This window comes from Amphiprion ocellaris, chromosome 12, assembly GCF_022539595.1.
Source record: "Amphiprion ocellaris isolate individual 3 ecotype Okinawa chromosome 12, ASM2253959v1, whole genome shotgun sequence".
In the NCBI taxonomy this organism is placed as follows: Eukaryota; Metazoa; Chordata; class Actinopteri; family Pomacentridae; genus Amphiprion; species Amphiprion ocellaris.
The window spans coordinates 32,020,021-32,043,025 of NC_072777.1; the positions used below are offsets into that span (position 1 = coordinate 32,020,021).

Here is a 23,005-nt window from a genome sequence, read left to right on the forward strand (position 1 = left end):
CCATTGTGTGATCACGGCAGCCTCTGATGGTTTCTCCATATTTTATCAGCACCACTACCTCAGCCTTCCAGCTGGCCTCTGCTCATCATAAGCCAAACCACAGGCTCATAGTCAGACACATAAACTTACTGCTTATCTCTGACTCAAATGCTAACTCCTCAGTAGAAAGGGCATAATGGCTCACGGCAAAGAAACTAAATACATGCCAGAGTCAGAGGTGGAGGGAAAGTCAGCCACAACTGAAAATCTTTTATAGACTGAAAACATCTTAGGATGCATCTCAACAGGCATAGTGTCGACAAAAGGTACACAAGACATGCAAACCCCTGGGGTTTCTCCATGAAATGTTATCATCTGCTAAGAAAGAGATGGTATTTTTATATTCTATGGGACTTCTGTTGCATTATTCATGTCTTCTGTCTTATTTAAAAAAATGAAACCACATATAAATCAGAAGAGCAGAATGATAATATAAAGAGTAATTCATCGTTTTAATTAGGTGCTGGGCAATACTTGACAAGATGTGCATAAATTAACAGGTTTTGTTAATTTTGTATAACTGTATAACAGTTGTAGGAATAAAGAGTTGGAAAGTGAAATTAAGAGACTGTAAAGAGTAGCATTAACTTAACACCTTTCTATTGTCAATCTAAGATGCAGTTCATGCAGCTGGGAAACATTATGGAGTAAATCTGCATTTTTAAGGATTGCTAAAGGCACCGAAACATTAAAAGAGCAAGAAACGCTCCTGCAGTGTAATTCTATACCTTCTTTATCTTGAGCTTCCTCAACAGTCTCTGCCCTCCCATCCAGGGGATGGTGCTCCTGAGTTGGTTTGTTCTCATTTTTGTCTTTGTGCTCTTCCTGTTCAGGCTTGTTAGAGCCCTCAGCCGTGCTCTGAGGAGTCCTTGTCTCAGCCTCACTGCTCTTCTTGAGGCTCTGTGAATCCAGGCTGTCCATTGACTCATTTCCATTCACACAGTCCACTTGTGAAACCAGGAGACTCTCTGTGTGCTTAGGCTGGACCTCAGCATCTGAAGACTCGGACGTTTCAATCAAAGGCTGGAAGTCAGCCTGTTTGGCCTGACTGTTGCCGTCTGCACTGGGCTGAGAACCGCCACCAAGGCAATGTGGCTCAGTGTGTTGCTCTGTGTTCTCTGCCTCTTTGGCTGTGGACTCCTCCTCCTTAGGTGTTGGCTCTCCGGCTTCACTGGCATTTGGAGGTGCAGCAGGAGCCGCGACAGGGGGCTCGTTGGAGCTCTCCTCCTCCGTGGAGGGGAGGTGGGGATGGTGGCCGTTGGGCTGAGGACCGGTAGTATCGCAAGATGACTCCTCATCCTGCGTCAAACACGAGTCGCTGGGCCCTGCAGCTTCCACCTCTGCCTCAGGCTCCTCCTCTTCCTCTTCCGTTCCTTTCTTGTAGATCTTCTTCTTACGGATGATGCCCCGCCCCCAAGATGGTCGCCGGCGAATCTTTCGCTTTATGTGATCTATGAAAAAGACAGAAGAAACTTTATTAATTCAGAGCATAACGCATTCACTAAATTTTAGTATAACTAAAGGTAAACTACAAAAATGACCTGTGGTTTAATATCAGTTTATCCTATTTTCTGCATGACCAAATTTGCCAACAGAACCACAACTGTCAAAGATTAAATAATGGAGATTGTGATCTTTCCAGAACGGCGCTGGCAAGTGTAAGTGGAGCAACAGAGCTGCAGCAACTAATGAATAACAAGCCTACAAAGTCGTGCATAGAGATATTTATTGTTTGAATGCAGAATGTCAGAATGCAAATGGTGTCATATTCAGAACAAATGAAAGGAAACACCTCCAACTGACCGAAGCAGCTCAAAGACAAACATCCAGATCTGTGCAAATAATTCAAGCTGAGAGAGTCTCTGTTGTTATTATAAATTAACAACATGCTGTCACAATGTTCACATCCTGAAATATTGCCGTTACTGTTCATAAAGGCTACCTTAACTTGTTCAGACTAATGTAGCCATAGCTCATAACAAGAGCCGATTGCTGCTGATAACATTAGTGGGCTACATTATTGTTTAGCCTGTTAACATAGCAGCGTCTTTTCACAATAAGAGCATGAGGAGGAAGTTGAGCAGGAGAGAGAGACCCAATGTAGTCCAACAAACACACAGTCAACTATTCTGAAGTGAACTACTAGTGAACTAATTTTTAATTACACAGTATTAACTTCAGATTGAAATACATTCATTTGAATGGTGCATGTTTGGCTGTGGTATAGAAATTGGTATTTAGATTTTTGTAGTTTTTCAGTGGTATTGATACAAATTCCAGATTTCATGCCATCCTATTCCTGTTTTCAACATTCATATTATTGCACCCCGTAACGGCCTTAACAACACCTACCACACTTCTTAAGTAACTACTAGGTCTGCAACTGTAGTTTATTGTCATTGTAGATTAATCTGTTGATTGTTTATTTTAGCTGTTTGACAGATAAAATGTCAATAACTCTTTTTTAAACCCCAATATGACACCCTTAAATGCTTTGTTTTGTCCAGAATTTTAAAATACTCAGTTTATTGTCATGGAGGAAGACAGAAACCAGAAAATAGTCACATTTAAGAAGCCGGAATCAGAGAATTTAGGCTTTTTTTCCTTAAGAAGTTACTCAAACTGATCAATCAATTATCAATATATCAGTAGTTGACAACTAGCTCTAGCAATGACAATTATCACCCTTTTAGGGAGAAAAAACAGATCTGCTTCATGGAAAATGCCCAGTCCAGCCTTTGAGTACATGTGCACAAATGTCCAAATATATTCTCTGGGGCATGTTCTAGGTCTGGGTAGATAAGTAGAGCAGAAAAAACAAGTCCGTTCCTCACATGGTGTCATAGTACACCCTGGAAGTTGACTGTATTTAAATGTGCACATACGGTTTTCCTCATAGAGTAATAAGCGGAGGGTGACATGGATCACAGGGGACAGGCAGACAGAGATGGCAGTCCTGCTACATCATGGGTGCTGGACACTAATGACAACAGATGGTGCTTGGGGTTTTAAGAGGAAGAAGCAAACCAAGGCCTGCTCTCTGAAAGTGCAGTAAAAGTGTCACAGCGAGCCAGCGAGAATGGTAAATGCAGTGAAACTTCAAGGCATTTGCCTTCATTTACTGCTCTTCCCGAAGCAGACGCTCAGATACAGATGAGATCAACAAAGTCAGAGGGAAGGGCAGACACAGACAGAAAAAGCACACAGAGACCACCACAAGTCAGTTTCCTCAGGAAGGAATTTGAACTTAACAATGTGTAGCATTACCACCACCTGTCAGGGAGACACACATCCTAATCCGAAAGAAAGTATTTGCTCTTCATGTCTTCAAAAGTGTGTTGAGTTCCATCCAGCGGCTTTGACACCCTGACAAAAAAAACTATAATTCTTTCATAAAAGAACTACCTCAAAAAGAAGATCAAAGAGATAGCTTTGTGTGTGTAAATGAGCTGCGGATAAGGACATTAGATCACAATGGACTCATTAAAATCCATAAAGTCCAAGTCATTAGAATTCTGTCGGGGGCCATCGGAACGATCTAAATCTGCCAAACAGAGATTTTATGCAAAATCAATAACATATGCCAGCTTGGTTCTCAAAGGACAGAATGATCATAACTCTTTAAAGTCACTCAGCAGAAACCAGACTGTGCTGTACACATTGAATAAAGCCTTCTGCCTTAATGCTTCAGACCACTGCATCATCTGTACCTGCACCACCTTTCCCACAACGATATGAATAGGCAATCTCCAACAAGAAATCGTGATATGCCTGCATGCTGCCTGTCAAATTTCCTCTCTTCCCCCTCCCCGATGCTTTTAGCCAGGTTTCATCTTTCCACTCTGAAGATGTGATTATGCACGCTGTACAGGCATCAGTGGAAGGCAGAAAAAGAAATCTTATGTTAAGCACTTCTCTGCTACAGGAAGGGAACAGCAAGAAACACTATCGCACCACCTGAAAGTTAGATTTGGTCAGAGAAGAAGAAAAAGACAGTGCAGAAAGAGGATAATTAGTCCGCCAGTGCTTGCTGATGGCATCAGGACCATCATCTTTCCAAACACTGCTCTCCAGTGAACCTCTTAATGACCTGCCAGCCACAACCAGACAACTCAGGAGGGAGTAGAGTGCATTCAGTACCAGTCAGTGCTGTAACACATGTAAAACTATTGCGTGTAACAAACATCAATTTACATGTGTTTATGCATCGAGTATGTTTGAGAGTTTGTGCAAGTTGAGGATATTCCATACAAGTACATATAACTGAAACTAAAACAATACATAAATCTATACGAATTGCATGCAGCATTATAACTTTACCTAGACGCTCTCTGCTGCCTCGCTTCACCTCTTATTGTCTCACTCGAGTCAGTAAGAATTACATTCTCGTGTTACATCTGCTCCACTCAAAAAGTGAAATCCATCTTTCCCTGGCTACTTAAACTCACACTGAAATGCACTTAAGTACTGCCTTGAAACTTTCTCTGCATTCTCCATTTATTATACACAAGTGTTCAACCGCTGTTCATGCAAGGGATGCCAGAGCTGCCAGCATTCTGCATGCACAATAACAGCACAGAGCAGACAAGATCCCAACACTCCTGGTATCCACGACATGTAAAGATTGGAGAACAAGGTAGTTTTCCCCTGGAGAGCAGGGAATCAAAGCTGGAGGTACAAAGAAAGAATAAGCCAACAAGACTGGCCACCATGACCATATTTTTTTTTCAAAAAGCCTTTCTCCAGTGGGGCTGTAGGCAGAGCTAGTCTTACCGTTTGTGACAACACAGAAATTTACATGTGTTTATGCATCGGCTTTGTATGGGAATGTAAATCTTAACATGCAATTTCAAAGATACAACAAATGTATTCATACCTTACATAAATAATATATGAATCTATATGAAAACAAACACATGCAGCATTAGAATTTTGTCTAGACTTCCTTCTGTCCTTGCTTCACTTGCTTCACCTCGTTATCTTTCTCCTGTCGCTAAGAATTTAATTCTCGAGTTACATCTGCTTTACTGGAATAAAAGTGAAATCCATCTTTCCCTGGCTACTTAAACTCACACTGAAATCCACTTAAATGTTGCCTTGAGATTTTCTCTGCATTTCTCATTTATTATACACAAGTGTAAACCCACTGCTGATGCAAGGTATGCCAGAGCTGCAAGCATTCTGCATGCACAATAACAGCACAAAGCAGAAAACATCAGCTGGTCTCACATGCGAATGGACTATAGATATCTAAACCACTAAAGTGACTTCACAACATGCACTCTGTTTTGTTAGTCTGACGACATCTGGACACCCTGCTCACTTTTCTGTAAAAGCTGGTGATGGCAATCTTACTAGGTCAGACTTTTTAACATCGACATATCGCTTTCTATATAGCAAGTCTGAACTGCATGTGGTTGCATTAACCAAAAGGCACTCACAAGCAATTTGAGTGAAGCGATTTAGGGAAGGCTTATTCCAGATTTCTGCCATAATATTGGACCCAAAACCATCACAGACGGTGCAAAAGACAATTTGCTGGCAAAATCACAAAATACCTTTTTAAACTCACTGTATCCTACAATTTCACATATATTACAAACTGAACTCTCAATAAAAATGCAACTTTACGGTTGTAAAGACTGACTATAGCAGGTCAGATTGACGGGACTCAAACTGAAAGTAATCTGGGTTTTGAAAAAGCACTAACAGGAGCTGAAGTTAAGTTTGTTGCATCCAGTTGTTTGTAGGACTCTTTCATCAGAGTTAATTAAATATTTGCAGCATCAGACAGCAAAAGGATCCGTATGAGCTGTATGCATTTATGTACTATAATCCTAAATTATCCCCAACATGGACACAGGATTGATCAAGATATGACAAAAGTAGCAGTTAGATTATCATCTCATGAACAGAGCTTTAGGTCTCTGTTAGTTATTTGGACAGTTTAATTAGCTGCTGTTGGTTGGTTTAGGTTTAGCCTTCAGTTTATTATGTATTTTAAATCACTCGATGTACGGTCCAATCTCGTGTGAGCCGTGAAGAACATTAAATGTGATGTCTGAATGACAGAATGCCATCACATTAACAGCCTAACGAAGCAGCAATGTTACATATTTCACATCTAAAAAGCTTCAGAGATGGGAAGCGGAATTGGGCAGTTTTCCCTGTAGAGGACCGAAGCAGAGCTGGAGGTTCAAAGAGACAATGAGCCAAGCCCATCCACCACTGGCCACCACAGTTTGTCACAGAGCCTCTCTCGAGTGGGGCTGTAGGCAGAGCTAGTTTTACGGTGGGATGCAGCTTTCAACTTTGGTTGCTCCTGATCTGATTTGGAAGGAAAAGACAGCTGGAGGGTATACTATGGAGCAGGCAGACAGTTCTATCCTTCAGGCATGACTGGCACATGGGATCGCTGCTCAGCTGTAAGTGGAAGGCCAGAGATGGAGAAAAAGAGTAATATCAAAAAGGGAAGAAAAGCAGGCAGGAATCTCGGATTGTTCTGAGCAGTGGCATTATATCAATATTGTTTCTTTGTCTGTGTGAATACGTCTTTTTCTCATCTAGCAACAATGTTCACTTTCGACCATCATTTTTCTTTTCAACCTTCAGAATTTATGTTTCATATAATCTTGTCAGCACTTACAGCTTGGCTCTCATCACTGAGAGAATATTGTTTCACTGTCTTGTGCTTTTGAAAAAATATATATATATATATATGTCTTATTGAAAAAAGCCCAACAAAGGAAAACTTCAGCGCTATTATTCTGAAAAGAACATTTTTAAAAAAAACATCATGGCAAATTTTTTGCTGACCTCTCATTTCCCTTTCAACCCCCTCTGGATTCAAATCTACTAAAGTCTTTATTTTCCACAAACCAAAATAAGCAAATCAACAATTCAGTGAAAGGGGTCTTACTAGGGTCAGCTATCGCCATCAAAGCTATGAAGCATGCTCCTCGGGACGCAAAAGGTGAGTCGGAATGGCGGCAAATGACTCGTCATAGTCAGCTCTTAAATAATGCATGAAACCTGTTAGAGCATGAAGAGCCAACCACAGAGGGGAGATATGTCAACGGAGGCGGGAAGAAGGAAAAGAACGAAGGGAGAGACGAGGAGCAGAGCACTTTGTAATAATTAAAAGTGCCTAACCCATGCATGATTTATGCAGGGGGCAAAAAGTGTTCAAGTTGCCATCTTGTCAGAATGGGTTGTGTGCACGCAGACAAACACAGCTATTGAGAACAGGAGCCCCAGGAGACCACTATCCAAACTGCCATACAAGCAAGTATTAAATAAATAAATCAGTTCCGTGACACCGATGGGCAGTTCAGCAGCGCGCTCTGGTAATGCCTTTGAGCAGAAATGTGAATCAGTGTTTCAGATTTCTTTATTAAATAATTCCTAGTAGTCGCACTACAGAGCACAAACGAGGAGCTATTTTGCAGAATCAGTGCAATAAAAGTTTGAATAAACAACTGGCAGCTTTTATGCTGTGTTAAATGACAAGTTTTTCCTTCCACAGGTGTATATGGCGTCACAGATTTGCCAAGTCTTTATTACTATCGAACTAGTAAACGCCCCAAAGCCTTGTCAGCATCATTTCTTCATCGTAATTTTAAAGCACCACATGCCTTTAGCATTATGTAATGTGTTGTAGACTATTTTTTTTACTTGGCTGCTCCTGTGATACACAACCCAGCCAAGTGTATCCATCTCAGACAGTCTGGTGTAGTAGATCAGTGGGCTCAAAGCCACGTTATCATCAGTCCTAACTCATACGTATTGTATACCCCAAAGCTACTGAAACAAATCCCTGTAATCAATCCAATCAGCTGCTGTTTAAATTCTTAATCAGCCCTACGCCTAAAAGATGTGACACAAAAAACGTATTGGACTGATTAATCTTCAGCTTGTACCTGGGAGGAAAGTTCCCTTAAATGAAATATCCAACATTTCGGGGAAATAGTGGCTTTCTTGCCAAGAGTTAGAGAAGAAGATTTATCAAATCATTAGCCTAGCTTAGAGGGGCCTCAGTCGCCAAATGGTTACAGCAAATGTCACTTAACCACAGCGACTCTTTCCAGGAAGAGACCATGTTTCTGTCTCACCTCTGGTTAATCTGAGGATCAATTTTAAGTGCAAACAAAAAACAGTTTTCGAGGAAGGTTGTGCGCTTCACCATCACTTGGTCAGAGCTCAGTAGTTGCCAGGATGCCTTTTACTAAAAATATTGAACTAGTTCTACAAAGTCTCTCCTTAGGCATCAATATAACATCTAAAAACTCATTCCTGTGTACCCAAATTAGATATTTCAATTTTTTTTCAATGAAAATAGCCTCTTAATGCCTAAAAATGCCTCGGATGGATCCCCACAGCATTGCTTTTATCAAGTTACTGCTTCTTTCTCCACTCACACCTCCACTTGGCACAACTCAAACCAGTAAACCGACAACTCTGATCAAACACTGTAAAACTACTCTACACTACACAATGACAAGTAATATTGGAGTAATTCAGCCATATATGCTGCTGCTTTTGAAAAGTATAATGATTTAGAAACTCCCACTGTGCAAGTTGACAGGACCGGTTCTTTTGATTTGTTATGCATGAAACCCCAGAAATCTGAATCAGTTCTTTCAGGATGGACGACAGCACATTGTATTATCAAGGTGGAAAAGGTAGAAATGATCAGCCATGCTGTGCAATGCTCAATTCACTAATTATGCATCTTGGAGTATATAAAAAACACCATATAGACATGCTAAGAAGGGAAATAAATGCATTTTCATTGGATGCTTACTGGAGGGGGTCTTTAAGGCTTGAGCATGCAATAAAAATATAGTCTAAAAATGATTACATTTCATGATATCAACACAAAACCACAAATACACACTGTGCACTTCACTGAAATGGAATCGTTTCATTGTGATCCCATATCACATTAGCTGGCAAGCACCTTGTCCATTTACAAGTAGCAAATCTGATCTCAGTACCCCTTTCTTCTCAATGGCATTTTAAAATGGGCATTTGGCTGAAGCAGCACTGCTAAAGTAGTGTAATGTGGACTTTAAGACGTAAACTTAGAACAAATTCTAAAGAGGAATGCCTACAGTAAAATATAAATTCTCCCACATATGGATTATTGTTGAGTGATGTGAGGCAAAAATAATGCAGGGAAGAGTGAAAGCTAAATTCAAGACACATTACAGTAATTAAATAGCATGAACTAATGAGCACTCTCAATTACATCAGTTAGGTACATTAAGCAAAAAAAAGAATCTGCTTTGGCAGTTCAGACACCATTAAGTGATTAGCTCTCAGACAGAGCATTGTTTACATTTCTTTCAAAGAACATTAGATGATGTAGATTTTATAGGTTAATGAGCAGCGCTAGAAAAAAGCCAGGAGGTCTCTACTGTATGCACTTAGCCCAGTATGTGCTTTAAGTAGGTCTTTCTTTATTACATGTTAGAGACATTTAGCGTCGGCCAATACTGATTTTATTTTTTATTTTTTTTATTTTGTTTTAACAGAAGAGAATGCAGTTAAAATTTTGGGGGATCTTCAGATGTAGCAGAGCAAACACCTGAGCAGACAGTGGTGCGAAGTCAATCTGTGTCTTTACAGGAAGTTGCAAACTAGTAGTAAACTGTCAAATATACTGCTGCAAAGTTCAACAATGAACCCATTATTTAAAAGAGAATACTATCTGGTATATTGTGTCCCTAAAACTCAGCACTGGCCCCAAAAGGCTCAAAAACTAACCACCCATCTTAATGAAGTGACTACAATTGGTTTGCAAGTGATGTGGTGCTTTATAAATTAGATCCACGCTTCACAACTAATTTAAAGTCCTGTCTAAATCAAAGATATATTTATAGAATTCCATTTTGTGAGCTGCAATGGTCTGAAGCGTTTTCTAGTCGGCCTAGATCCACACAGACAAGGTCCTCTTCTAACCTGGACAGATGCCCTGTTGTTCACTAACCTATTTACCTCCTTACTGCTGGACGTGTGTGTGTGTATGTGTGTGTGTGTGCGTGTGTGTGTGTGTGTGTGTGTGTGTGTGTGTCTAAGGGTGTGGAGTGTGTGTTTCCATGGCAATGAACAACATTTTCCTGCCTCCAGAGAATGCTTCCTCTGTAATTTCACTCTGTGAATTTACATTTAGGTCACCTGGCCAACACCGTGGAAAACTCACGCAGGGAAATGTTTGACAAACGTTTGAGACTAGATAAAAATGAAAACAAGAACCTAATATATAAATATGCAGTTGCACATCTGGTACTATTTATGTGCTTACTTGATAAACACATGGGATTTGTTTTCAGATTAGTCACAGTAGTATTCAATTGAGTTGAGATAGTGAAAGCAAGAGGACTACGGATCTCCGTTTAGCAGAAATGAAGGAAGACAGTAATATTATACGTTCAAATTTGAGATTACAGAAACAATGAGACACGGGGAAGCATTTGACTCATGAGAGTGGCACTCTTGGAATATATGTGGAAGCATGTGAATAAGGTACAAAGTTATGATCACAAGTGAATTGAATGATGTATATTTGGAATTGAAATCATTTATCATAGCTGTACATACAAATTAACTGCTACATATTTGCTACATAAAATATGTCAATGTTAAACTGATTCCGTCTTAAGACGACAGAATGAGTCCACAAAGCATGAATAAATTATTATGGCGCCACTTTAAATTTGCTTACAGATGTGATGCAAACAAATAATCTTGCTCTAACAAGCTGAATGCAAAGGCTTTTCAAAATATATCAGTGTCAAGTCAGTCAAAAGAATATAGTAGATTTTCAGGCTGCAGTTTGCAACAATGTTATTGTGATCGATTAAAATATATTGTTCAGTGTTGTTATTTTGTCCGCTCCTATCTGGAGATCATCACACTTAATTGGCCATCTGTTGCTCTCCCAGTGTGCATGTCTAGGCTTTGTGTTTGTACCTACATACATAGAGAATGAAGAGAAGCACGGTCAAAGGCACGACCCAACATCTGACTCAGCTTTTTGTCATCCCGGCTCACTGGAATCGACTGGAGCTGGAACCTCGATCTTGTAACATTAATGAAGTATTGATCGGCCCTTGCTCTCATCACCTGTGACTGATGGGGAGGAACTTGAAGTTAGGAGTTTTGAGACAATGTTAAAATTAGCAAAACATATACCTCTACATGATTTATCACACATACTGTAAATGGAATAGCCATTTTAGTGTTTAGAAAGAATGAATTATACACTTAAAGGCAAACTGTATGCTCTTGCTTAACACAGTGCACAAGTGTACATTATAACATCCTCCAATACTTTTTTGTCCGCATCTCTTTTCCAATTAAATTAGATAGTAGTTGTTTTTGTTTGTTCACTGGCAAAAGAGAGCTTCTCCCACCTCTCGCTAGAATGAATGCATACTATCTGCATATTCTGTCCAATGTTTGGTCCACAAGGGTCTTCCTTATCTCTTTATTATCATTCAACAATGGAAGACGGTGGCCAGATCTGATGAATGAAGTTTTCTATACATCATCTCCAGGTGTTTTGACCTTGGGAGGAGGTGGCAGCAGGACACACTATGGGAAAAATACAAGCAGTGTGATGCATTGGGTGATGCTTTGTTGGGAAACTTCGGGTCCAGGCATCATTAAATGCTCTAGGTCCTTTCTCTTTATGGCATGAGGTAATGTTGGCTAGCTACCGTAAATCCAGAGAGGCGTAGCTTTAGCAGACAAGTCTTTAGACAGAGAATATCAGCAGACTGCTAGACAGCTGCTGATTCTTGATTTGAAAAACAAACTAGCCGCTTGCTTGGTAAATGAGTTACATGGTGACGTAGACAAGTAATGGAAGAAAAACTTGGACTCAAAAAGAAGAGTCTCAGGCGAGTAAGGAGCAGTGTTTTCTAGCAGGTGACACTATATTATTTTCTCCGATTATTAGTATGTGAGACCAAAAACCCTTATTTAGAACTGATACATGTTTGCTATAAAAACGAAAATCTGAAATAGCACAAACTCCAAAACAAAACTCAACTGAAATGTCTTTGCTTTCTATGTTTGGACATATGTGGAATTAAAAACTTTTCAACGTGTATCTTTCAGGGTTTATAGGCTGTTACTCACAATGTGTCGCCAACCAGCTCATTTCCATACAGTACTGGATACAGATATAGAAAGGAAACTGCATGAGTGCCAAAGCTGCACTTTTGTGAATTAATTGATTTGATCAGAAATCTTTTTTTAAAGAAAAAAATAATGATACAAATGATCTGGAAAAAGTTTAACTGATATTCAACAAGGCCAGCTTTGCAAGTTTGCAGATCTTTTACATGCCACCCAAAAAGCATAATATGGGCTCTTTAACAATCTGCTACTGATCACAGGAGACCTGCAGTGGTGTTCTGGAGTCCAGGCCTCGATGGGTCAGAGCTGTTTTTGGCAGAACATGAAGGGAATTGCACAATGTTATTCAGGGGGTTTTAATGTTACGTGGAGTTCTCAGATTGTAAGCACTGACGTTTTTTCCCCACTGACTCCACTTGTAACTTTGCAAGAGCAAGTATTACATTTGCGTTGGCTGTTTGAACTATAGAGTAAGAAAATATGCAAAAGAAGGAGAGAAAAGCAAACACAAGGATGGAAAACACCACAGAAGACAAAGAGCGCCAGAAAGGCTGTCATGGTGAAGCAGTGCCTCGGGGTCTCTAGGTCATGAAAGGAAGACAGCTGTTTGTCACCAGATGTGACACTGTGCACTGACACTTAATGAAATGTCCAGCTCAATAAATGATCCCATCCTTGCTTCTTGAAATTAAGGAGATCAGTCACTTCCTTCAATTGCTCTGTCACCACCTTTCCATTTCCCATCTTCATTTGCCTCGTTTCTTTTTCTCATATGAGGATCTGCACAGCCACACCGCAACGTTTTAACACAATGGTTCAACATTTTGGAGAAATAAACCTATTTACTTTATTGCCAAGAGTAAGCAAGAAAATCAAGACCACTAGGGATAGACAGTTAGCCTCAGCTTTTCCCCAAAGGTAACAAAACTCTGCCTACAAGCATCTAGAAAACTCACTAACAAGTAATATGTTGTTTCCTCTGGACTCAATTCCCACAGAACTGTAGAACCTTCTTCCTTTATGTTAAGTTACATGCTTTAAGTGTTTTTCTGGCAGGAAAAGTGACTTTCGAACAACTCAGCATGTTGCCTGGCAACATCACAGCGACAGAGAGACTCCATAGTGCTACCACCAGGACCACATTTCCCCCAGCTGCAAAAAGAGTGATTCCATTAAATCATAATGTTACTAAACCATCTCATGTTCAGACACACTGCAATTCCCATCTGCAAGTCCTGTCATGTAAGACCAAAATCACTGTGAATGTTTAATAATTCAAACTTCATTTACAAGTCTAAACAAAAAGACCAACTTTGAGCATTCCTGTCTTCCTCTCGGATTTCAAACCTAAAAAAGAACTATGGACTATGAAATGTTGTCACATGGACTGAAGATGTGGCTGTGTACTGAGTGCATATCCACACTACTACAAAGAAGAAATACAGTCGCAAGATAGAGGAACTGAGGACATAATACAGTCAGTGCATCTATCTTTTTCCATTCTTCTCCTCTCTGCTGCTCAGTAAATGGCCAGTGGGATGACGGCGCCTGTGGTGCCCTCTTCACAGAAGACAGATATGCCCTAATGCACCAGCAGCTCCAAGAACTGTTGAAGATATCAGCCTACGCACACACGTACATACAAGGCAAGGCATGAAAGTGTTCTGGGGGAAAATGTCTGTCACACGGACCAAAAACATGAATACACACATGATGTAAGGCAAAAAAAGACCTGCGCCGGTCGGCTCATTTTGGCTGATATGCGGGTCATCATATTCCTTGTGGAGAGGAGAGAATATGTGCACCTGGCAAGAGTGCTCTGACAAGATGTTCAACAGCCAGCTAGTCTATAAAATGTAATGATGACAATAAACACCATGAACAATCACTATCCGAGACGAGTATTAATGTGAAAGATGAATAAACCATAATGTCTCCCTCATCCTTCCTGCTTTTGTGTAGCAGCTTTATCTCATTAAAATGCAGGTGTTTAGAGCAGCAGTAAGCAATACAATTAGTAGGGCTGTAATCTCACATCAACTAGTCGCTTGGTTGGTCAGTATGCTCAAATCCGTCCCAATTCTCACTGGTCAGACAATCACCGGTGTTCATGAAGACAGAAGTGCTACTTCAACAGCCTTCCAGGATTAATCCATTATTTTTTGCAGCAAGAGGCACAAACCACATGTGAACTGGCCTAACCCAATGAAGACTGCTAAGTCTAACATTAGCATTTTAGTGTATTCAGCGTCAGCTCTTAACTAATTGACACTAAGTCAAAGGAGTTGTCTGTTTGGCTGCATTTTGTGGCCAAAATTTTGAGTGTAAACTTTGTAAGCAACAGTTTTGTACATCACAGCTCAACAAGCAGCATGGCAGATCATTGAAAACAGTAGGATAACTTGTCTGCAATGCAACCCTCAATAGTTCTTGTTCTGGATCACCATTAGAAACAGTTCTATTTTCAGAAATCAAATGAGTATGGGAAGGTACACACTGCTCTGCTCCAAGCCTGTTAGTTTAGTATAAAACAACCAGGCTGAATGATTCAATATGGTGCAAATAGTAGCTTTTAATGTTTATCATTCATTGAAGCTAATAAGGCTGACATGTAGAGTGAACTGTGGTCCATTTAATTCATCTACAGATAACATGCAGACTTTTTTCTAACAACCAGTGAACTGGTAGAAGGGTTCGTATAAATTTGCTCGACCAAGATATTCTTTGTTTGGCCACGGCCCTAATAATTACTATCTGTAATGCACAAATAAACCCTGTATTGATTCCATATGTTGAAAATGGTATGGTGGACATTTCAGGTTTGTTGCCAAATGCAGTTTGAGGTTATTAAACTGCAAACACTTCATTTATAGTTTAATTTGGGCAGCATGCCATTTTCTTACATCCTAACCTTGCAATTTTATTGGTGAAAGTGATGAAGTCCCTGAATTATATTATTTTAACGAGTAAAACCAAATTAAAATAACCAATCATACAACCCAAAGGGCCTACACAGGGACTTAATAGTTCAGTTACTGCTGGATATAATGATACTGCTTTGCTTGGTTACACTCTGCTGACCGTCTGACAAAAGCCACGATCGGAAGGCATATCACATTCACTGTGAAGGATAGCCACTGTACGTTGTTGGAACTCTTACACATGCTAAATTGATTAAATCAGATACCAATTAGACACCCTGTGAGTCCGTTCAGGGGATTCAGGTCGTGACAGCTGCATGATAATAGAACTCAGCAGAAAGGGATATTAAATTAAGTAATGTTTACCTGAGGATTTTTCACTCTGCACAGGCACCCTTCTGGATCTTTTTTCCCTTTAAAGATTCATTAACTTTTTATGAAACTTCAACAGTCCAAGAGATCAACTGTTCCTCAGGGGTAACGCTAAACAAACATCTGCTTCCCAACATGATCAAGTCAATTCCTCAGAAGCTCTTCTGATCCCAATCTAATATTCTCAGGATCTTTAATGCTACTAAGCTTGTCAACAAAGCTTTCAATGGTCATATTAAGGAGTTAAAACAATGATATCCTGCTTATACAAACATCATCAAAAAATAAATCTGAGTTGTAGTTGGAAAATATTGCGATCCCAAATGAATCAGCCTCACTCAGAGTTTTCCATTTAACAGACAACTTATCCATCACCATCTGATAAAAATTTAAAAATTCCATTCATTAAGGTAATAGCTCACTTTACTTTGTGTCTCCTTGAGAGAAAAATGGGATATGTTTGGCTGTATGGTCACATCTTTCCAAACTAAAGACAATTTCACCAGAGTGAGTCTAAAGTAAGGATAATCCCAATTCAAACTATCCAATAGGGCGGCTGGTACTAAGTTTAGATGTTGACACACTACTATTGATAGGACTGAACATTTAGTTAGGTTGATGCATAAATTCTAGCTGCAGCAGTGCCCAAAACAGTGCCTGACACCAAAACAAAACAATAGATTTATTCCTAGCAAAAAATGTTCTTATTTTATCGATGTATACAAGCAATCTAGCAAAAATGTTCATATCTTTTCAAGATATGTATATAAGTAATCTAGCACTATTTAAGTCTGGCTTTGTGTTGGCAGTTCATGTTGTACTGTGTTCCTGATCCACTTATCTGTTAGCTCTGGTTACACTGACATTTCTGCATTTGCTGTTGGTTCTTCCTATGCATTCACGCCCCACCACTTCATCTAAACTCTCAGTTGTGTTTAGTTGTTCTTGCTCTAGCTTGCTCCCGTGTTAAAAACTACCTCTGTTAAAAATGGTGGTGTTCAGCTGCTCCTAAATTAAACCTTTATTAAGAAGAAAAGTAAAAATCCCTCACTGATCATTGATTAAACCCCCAAATCTCATCTAAATGTATTAAATTTGCATATTTAATTTTTTCCATGAAAATAATCCCTTTCTGCCTTAAAATGGCTTAGATGTAGTGTACACTTCACACTGTGGCCCCATTTAGAATGTACAGATCTATGGACCAGCTTGGGGACAACTTTGTTCAGACACTGTAAAACTACTCTACACTACCCAATAGCAACTTCAAACATTACAGTAAATCGGTCAAACATGTATAAATTGGGGCTGCACAGTGATTCAGTGGTTAAGACTGTCACCTCACAGCTAGAAGATCTCCGGTTCGCGTCCCGGCCGGGGCCCGGGATCTTTCTGCATGCATTTTGCATGTTCTCCCTGTGCATGTGTGGGTTTTCTCCAGGTTCTCCAGCTTCCTCCCACAGTCCAAAGACATGCTGAGGTTAATTGGTGATTCTATATTGTCCGTAGGTGTGAGTGTGATTGTTTGTCTCTATGTGTAGCCCTGTGACAGACTGGCGACTTGTCCAGGGTGTGCCCTGCCTTCACCCTAAGTCAGCTGGGATAGACTCCAGCCCCACGCGACCCTAATGAGGATTAAGCAGTCGGTGGATGGATGGATGGATGGATGGATGGATGGATGGATGGATGGATGGATGGATGGATGGATGGATGGATGGATGGATGGATGGATGGATGGATGGATGGATGGATGGATGGATGGATGGATGGATGGATGGATTCTTAAAATACAATATGGACAAGTTAAGGCAAAAAAAAAGATCGGTTTTCACAAAATTGAACCTTGAAAAATATTGTACTTCACAGACTCAAGCATAATACAACAAGCTCATTTTTCACTTTCTACAATATCACTGAAAAAATATAGAAACGTTTCAGAAATAACCAGATGACAGGAAATTTTCTGTATTCATTGCTTTCTTCATTTATAACTTTTTGGGAAACTTTGTAGTGCAAGGGAAGTTCTATGCACATTTGCATTGCAGTTACATTTCACAACTGTTTCATAGCAAAGAAAAAACATTCTGTCTGATATGCAAACCTTAGTATTTAATCAGAACTATCATTTCTGTTCATATATTAAGTATATTCTGTATATTTAATTTTTGATGATGTACAGTAGTTAGTGGTGGCATTCAACTGGTCATACATGTCTAGATTTATTGGCTTTCCTATCTGTTCAAACCAGACATCAGCTTTAACAAACGATGTTCTTCATCAAAACAGAAACAAAACTCAATGTCTGTGAAGATTTACAGCCACACTAAATTTTGTGATGATGCCACAACAAAAGGAGAACAACTGGTTCATAAAGCAATTAAAGGCTCTTAATGAAATTTGTTACCACCGAATGAACATGGGACCACAAGCAACCAAAGCACCACCGATAAGAGACTTTGATAAATAATAATGAACAATTTACAGGTCTAACTTATGCACCAGGGAGCCGATAAGTTGCCCAACTGCACTTGACTCTGATGACACGTTATAATGAGTGGTTAGCTGGAAATTGGGCGGCTATGTGTTGAAAAAAAGCATCTCATCTCCGGGTTTAATGAAGATGTGGTGATTAGCCTAGATAAGTGCAATTCTAGGAGTAATTTGATGTAATTAAAAACCCTGTCCGTGCACATTCCTGCTCTTACGGCGGTCCAATGTGACTCATCTCTTAAAGAGTCCCCTGAGATGTGAGCGCGCACAGGTAATTTTATGTTTAGAAATGTTCATCTCCACCGCAGCTATCAGCTCATTTATTATTCTGGGACAGAATATATGTCAGTATCAGTGCCAATAACAACTAAAACCACCATTTCTGAAGTATATGTACACGAACAAAGAAAAAATAGCATAGCTGCCAGTGTGGTGTCTGCAGCAGTAACATGGGGTGATATATTTTAAATCTTCCTGAATCTTCTTCCCAGCACCACTGCCTTCAGGTGCAAACCATAATGCACAAGGTGGCCTCATTATAAAAAGGTGGAGCATAATGGGAAAACAGATACCAGTTCACTTTCCATCAAGATGGGTTTGAGTAGTGCATAAAGTCCAAAAGACAATTTGGGTCTCACCAGCAAATCCATAAGTCATTCCAACTAATCAAGCACTAATGCATCATGTTTGTGCAATTGTTCCAGTCAATTACAACTTATCAGAACCAAGCAGAGGGAGGGAATGCACCCCATTAGGCTGCTTGCCGCTTACTAGCTTCTGATGTTTACTGAAATTGACTAATCGACTGCACTATGGTAAAAACAATGAGAGTAAAAGCCCAGGAGGCCTTGTATAATTTTCTGTCTGTAGTACAGGCTGAATTCTGGGATGCTGGGCTTCTCTTTAGTGTTGCAGAGAGACCGAGGAAAAAAAGAAGACCCCCTTTATCACAGAAAGCACAGCTCCAGATCCACTTTAATTGGAATGGCAGGCCAGCCGATCCTTTGTGAAAATCCAGACCTGTCTATTAGACGCAGAAAGCCTCTGAATGATGGAAAGATATTCCTCAAAAGAAAACAAAATACCAAAACAAAGAGGTCCAGTCATTTGATGAAGCAGTCTATCAGCAGAAATGTCACAGTTTATATGCTGTACAAAAGCTGTTGAGCTTCACAAAGCATTTCACATTAGAATGAGACAGAACAGCATTAAAATAATAAATTACTATGAAAAAACACTGTGCAATATGGACACCTACGCACTGGCAGTATTTTAAATGCTCACCCTTGCCCTAATCTGTCTGTAGAACACTAAGCCTGGCTTCTGAGAAGGCAATAACCATAAATCATAATTGGGCATTGTCAGCATTATAACACTTTCTGTCTAGCATTCAAAAGCCTCCCTCTCTCCTTTCCCATCACCTTTCTAACATCCTCAGGCAGCACAGCTTGTAGTCATTGGGCATGCACAGAGGCACTGAGCAGCGACGCTCAATCATTCCACTGCAACTCTCCAAGCTCATTTCTCCCAGGCAGAAGTATAAGCTGTTTACAATAATATATATGGTTATCTGCATTGCATGGAAATAAAAAACAGACATTAAAACCCTGTGAAGAGGATCATCACCCAACCTTGTAAATTGTGCACACTTAGTACGCAGCACGACTACGCGTGGTGGTACGCTGGGAGTGAAAAGATCCACATACACAGAATGAATCTTCAAAGACACTAACACTGATGTCAGCTCATCTGCACCCCAAAACAATAAATGGAAGCAAGAGGCATCACAGATGATTTTACATTCATTTCACGCTTGGTGCCACAATGATCCAAGAGGCATCTGTGCCCACAAAATGGCAGCTTATGCTCAGGGCTTTGCATGCATTGCATGGATTTTATTAAGTGAGCACCACGGGGTGTCAGAGTGTGCAAGTCAAGATTGCTTTTGCCTGGTAGCCGAGGAGTACCTTGAGGAGAATCAGTGTCCAGCTCTAATAAGTAATAATAACGTCATCTCAGCTGCAGGCAAGGTTCTTTGTTTTGCATTGTTGGCCACTAGTATGTTTTAATGTCAGCCCTTAAGAAGCTGAGGAAATATTGTATCAACAGAACAAGATGATTCATCACCTCTGGTCTGTGCCGGATGCCGTTCAGAAGGGTTCGTGGTACAGGCAGTGGAAAAGGAGCTGTGCAATTTACTACATCTGATATAAACCATTACTGAATATAAATGAGCCAATCTGAATACAGAGATCGATTAGTGCAAAAGCACACACTACTGTGCACTAGGCCCCTTAGATGTTTAGATTCTTATCATGTGATATAATGAGGAAGGCAGTTGATCAGTCTGATAATTTGTTCTGCAGCATTAGAACCCTCCCAGCATACAGCCAGAGACATAAACAACAACCTTAAGCCACTAGAAGCACAGAGTCCAAGTATCACATCACATGGACTTAATCGAGCTCTGATCTCAACATCATCAAGTCAGTCTGGGATTATGTGAAGCAGAGGCAACAGATACGGAGACAGAATAAATCCACAGAACAACTGTGGCAACTTCTCCAACTTGCCTGAAACAACTTATCTGCCAAGTACCTTGAAAGACTGTGTACAAGTGAGTCAGGGAGGAGTGGTGCTGTTTTACAGGCAGCGAGTGGCTACGTAAAATATTTTGTTTTGTTCTACGTGTGTATGAAGTTAAAAGATGAAAACCACTTGTGGCATTTTTTGGGCTAATCTGGTGTTTACATGTCACAGCGTTTCCCATTAACCCATAAAATCACAAGCAGCTTCTGGGTGTTTTTATGATCCTGTCATGTTTTTCCTCATTGTGGGATAATTTTTCACTGTAATGCGAAGTCCTGCACCTCTATGGAAAAAAGCACAATCATGGCTAGAAGTAGAGCAGACTCAGTACAACAACAAAAAAAAATTAGGAAAAACTGCGTCCACAGGTCTCGTCATTAAAACATGGTGCATGCATACTGTAGATATTTTACAGCTTACTTTGTTGATTTGTTTCTGTACCCGTCTGCACTCTGCTCTGTGTAAACACTGCCCGCAGTTCAGCCGAAAAGTTCCTGGATTTATGTTTTGTTACTGCAGGTCGCAGCAGAATCAGTTACAGCTTCACAGTTGAACCAAGGAGCACAGATTTTTTTTGTTTTCGACAAAACCTAATGCAAAATGGTACATTTTAAAGGATATGTGTAGCATAAAGTGATTCTGATTTTAAGCTTCAGTTTGGTTAAGTTTTCCAGCAGAGGAGCACATCACCGACAAGTAGTTCAAGGACTTTCAGAAAGTCAAAAATCTGACAATTCTTTCTGTTTGTACAGTGTCTGTCTCTGATAATTGGTTTAATTTTGGCGATTTTTCAAAGATAACATGCTTTTCAAACCGGCCGGTGGGTTTTGAGGTGAAGAGGGTTAATTACTTAGACATAGCAGCCTGCTATTACCTAATTTGCCCTGCCCCAATTTTATAAAAGGGCCTATTTAGACAGTTTATGACTGATTATAGTAACTTGACCACTACTGTCAGCATGCACTTAAAGGTAGCTACAACTACATGCTGCTAACATTACTTCTCACATACATTTAACAAAGAGAGAGTTGCTTACTTCCCAAAACAAGAGGTCACTGGACTTACATCACATCCAGGTTACCTACAAGGAATTCTTCCTAACTATTAGCTATGTATTTGTTACAAAGTATGTAAAAAAAAAAACAAAACTATATTTGCATCTTTTATTCAGTATTGTTCAATAATGTATTAATATAACTTTATCTCTGACCCATATTTAAATGAAATTCACTGAAATACCGAGTCAATTCAGCACAGGCTGAGTAGAAGTTTACAAAAGCAGGAACAGTAATAACAGGTTTATAGCTGCTGCAGGTTAGACAAAGGGAAATGTTACAGACATCAGCCAGCATTCAAAACACAAAGGCTTCAAGGTTAAGTTTCTTCCTTTCGCACATGTAGCAGGTGCTGTGTCAAAGTAAATAGAAAAGGCACAGATGAGAAAATCTAATTAGTAAAATTGCCTCCTTTGTGTTCCTTAAACGAACAGAAAGAAAAAGCGCTTTTCTATTAACCTATTTCCTTGTGCACTGTGACCATCACAGCACATCACAAGCTGTGTGTCTGTTGTCCTTTTGTCCTGAGCAAAGAAAATCCAGGCCATCCTTTTTACGCAGTAACTACACCAGCCTGGGGTAAAAAATAGTGTTTATTATGACTTTAAATATCCCATCAAGGTCTTATGATGGATTGACATTGGCAATGGGGGAGAGGAGCTGTCTGTTTACTGCGACGTGAGATACAAGGCAGGGGGAGAAGCAACACACAGCAGTGTTCCATCTTACATGAATGCAGAATGGTGGCTGTTGCCTTGGGCATGGTATTGAGTGACGCGGAGGACACATTATGCAGAATCTGCACCATTATTCTTTTCTTCCACAAACAGTTCAACAGTTGAATAAGGACAATCTCCTTTAAGTGGCAATGGAAAAACACTGATGAACTGTGCCAAAAAGAAAGAAAAAATAAAACACTGTTGGAGGTTTTTGCCAAAGTGAGAATGAAGCAAACTACTTGAAACTGAAAGCAAGAGAATAATCAAAAATTTATATTTAGTTAACAAATCAATCAACGTGTCTTATCACTGAAAAAACCTGCTGATCTAGCCTGAGAAATATTTATCTGTGAATGAGGGGAAAACTGAGAGAGCTCAATTATGAATGAAAGGAAGGCACTTTATATGAACCAGATCTATGTGGCGATGCACTATGGATGAACCCAGGCCCGTGGCCCAGGTAATGGGCCTTGAGTTGTTCTGTTCCTCCAGGGATGGAGTGGCAGGAGAGAGTTGGGGGAGGGTAGAAGAATGAAGAAGGGCTGAGAAAGAGCAGAGAAAGATGACAGGGCTGTCCATTCATTCTAATTCCTGTTTTCCTGTGCATTAACGGCAGCGAGGTCTCCCATCTCGCCAACCCTCAGCGACCTGGAAGCAGCTGCCCCGACCATCT

At 40.0% G+C, this 23,005-nt stretch overlaps 1 protein-coding gene across 1 annotated transcript in view; it reads right to left on the reverse strand.

The window, feature by feature from the left end:
- The window catches only part of atad2b (ATPase family AAA domain containing 2B), a 100,638-nt gene that overhangs the window by 33,338 nt on the left and 44,295 nt on the right, over positions 1 to 23,005 (reverse strand). The window contains exon 25 of the mRNA XM_023277729.3: positions 768 to 1,490. Within this exon, the coding sequence (XP_023133497.1) occupies positions 768 to 1,490 (723 nt within the window). The remainder of the gene's footprint in view (positions 1 to 767; positions 1,491 to 23,005) is intronic.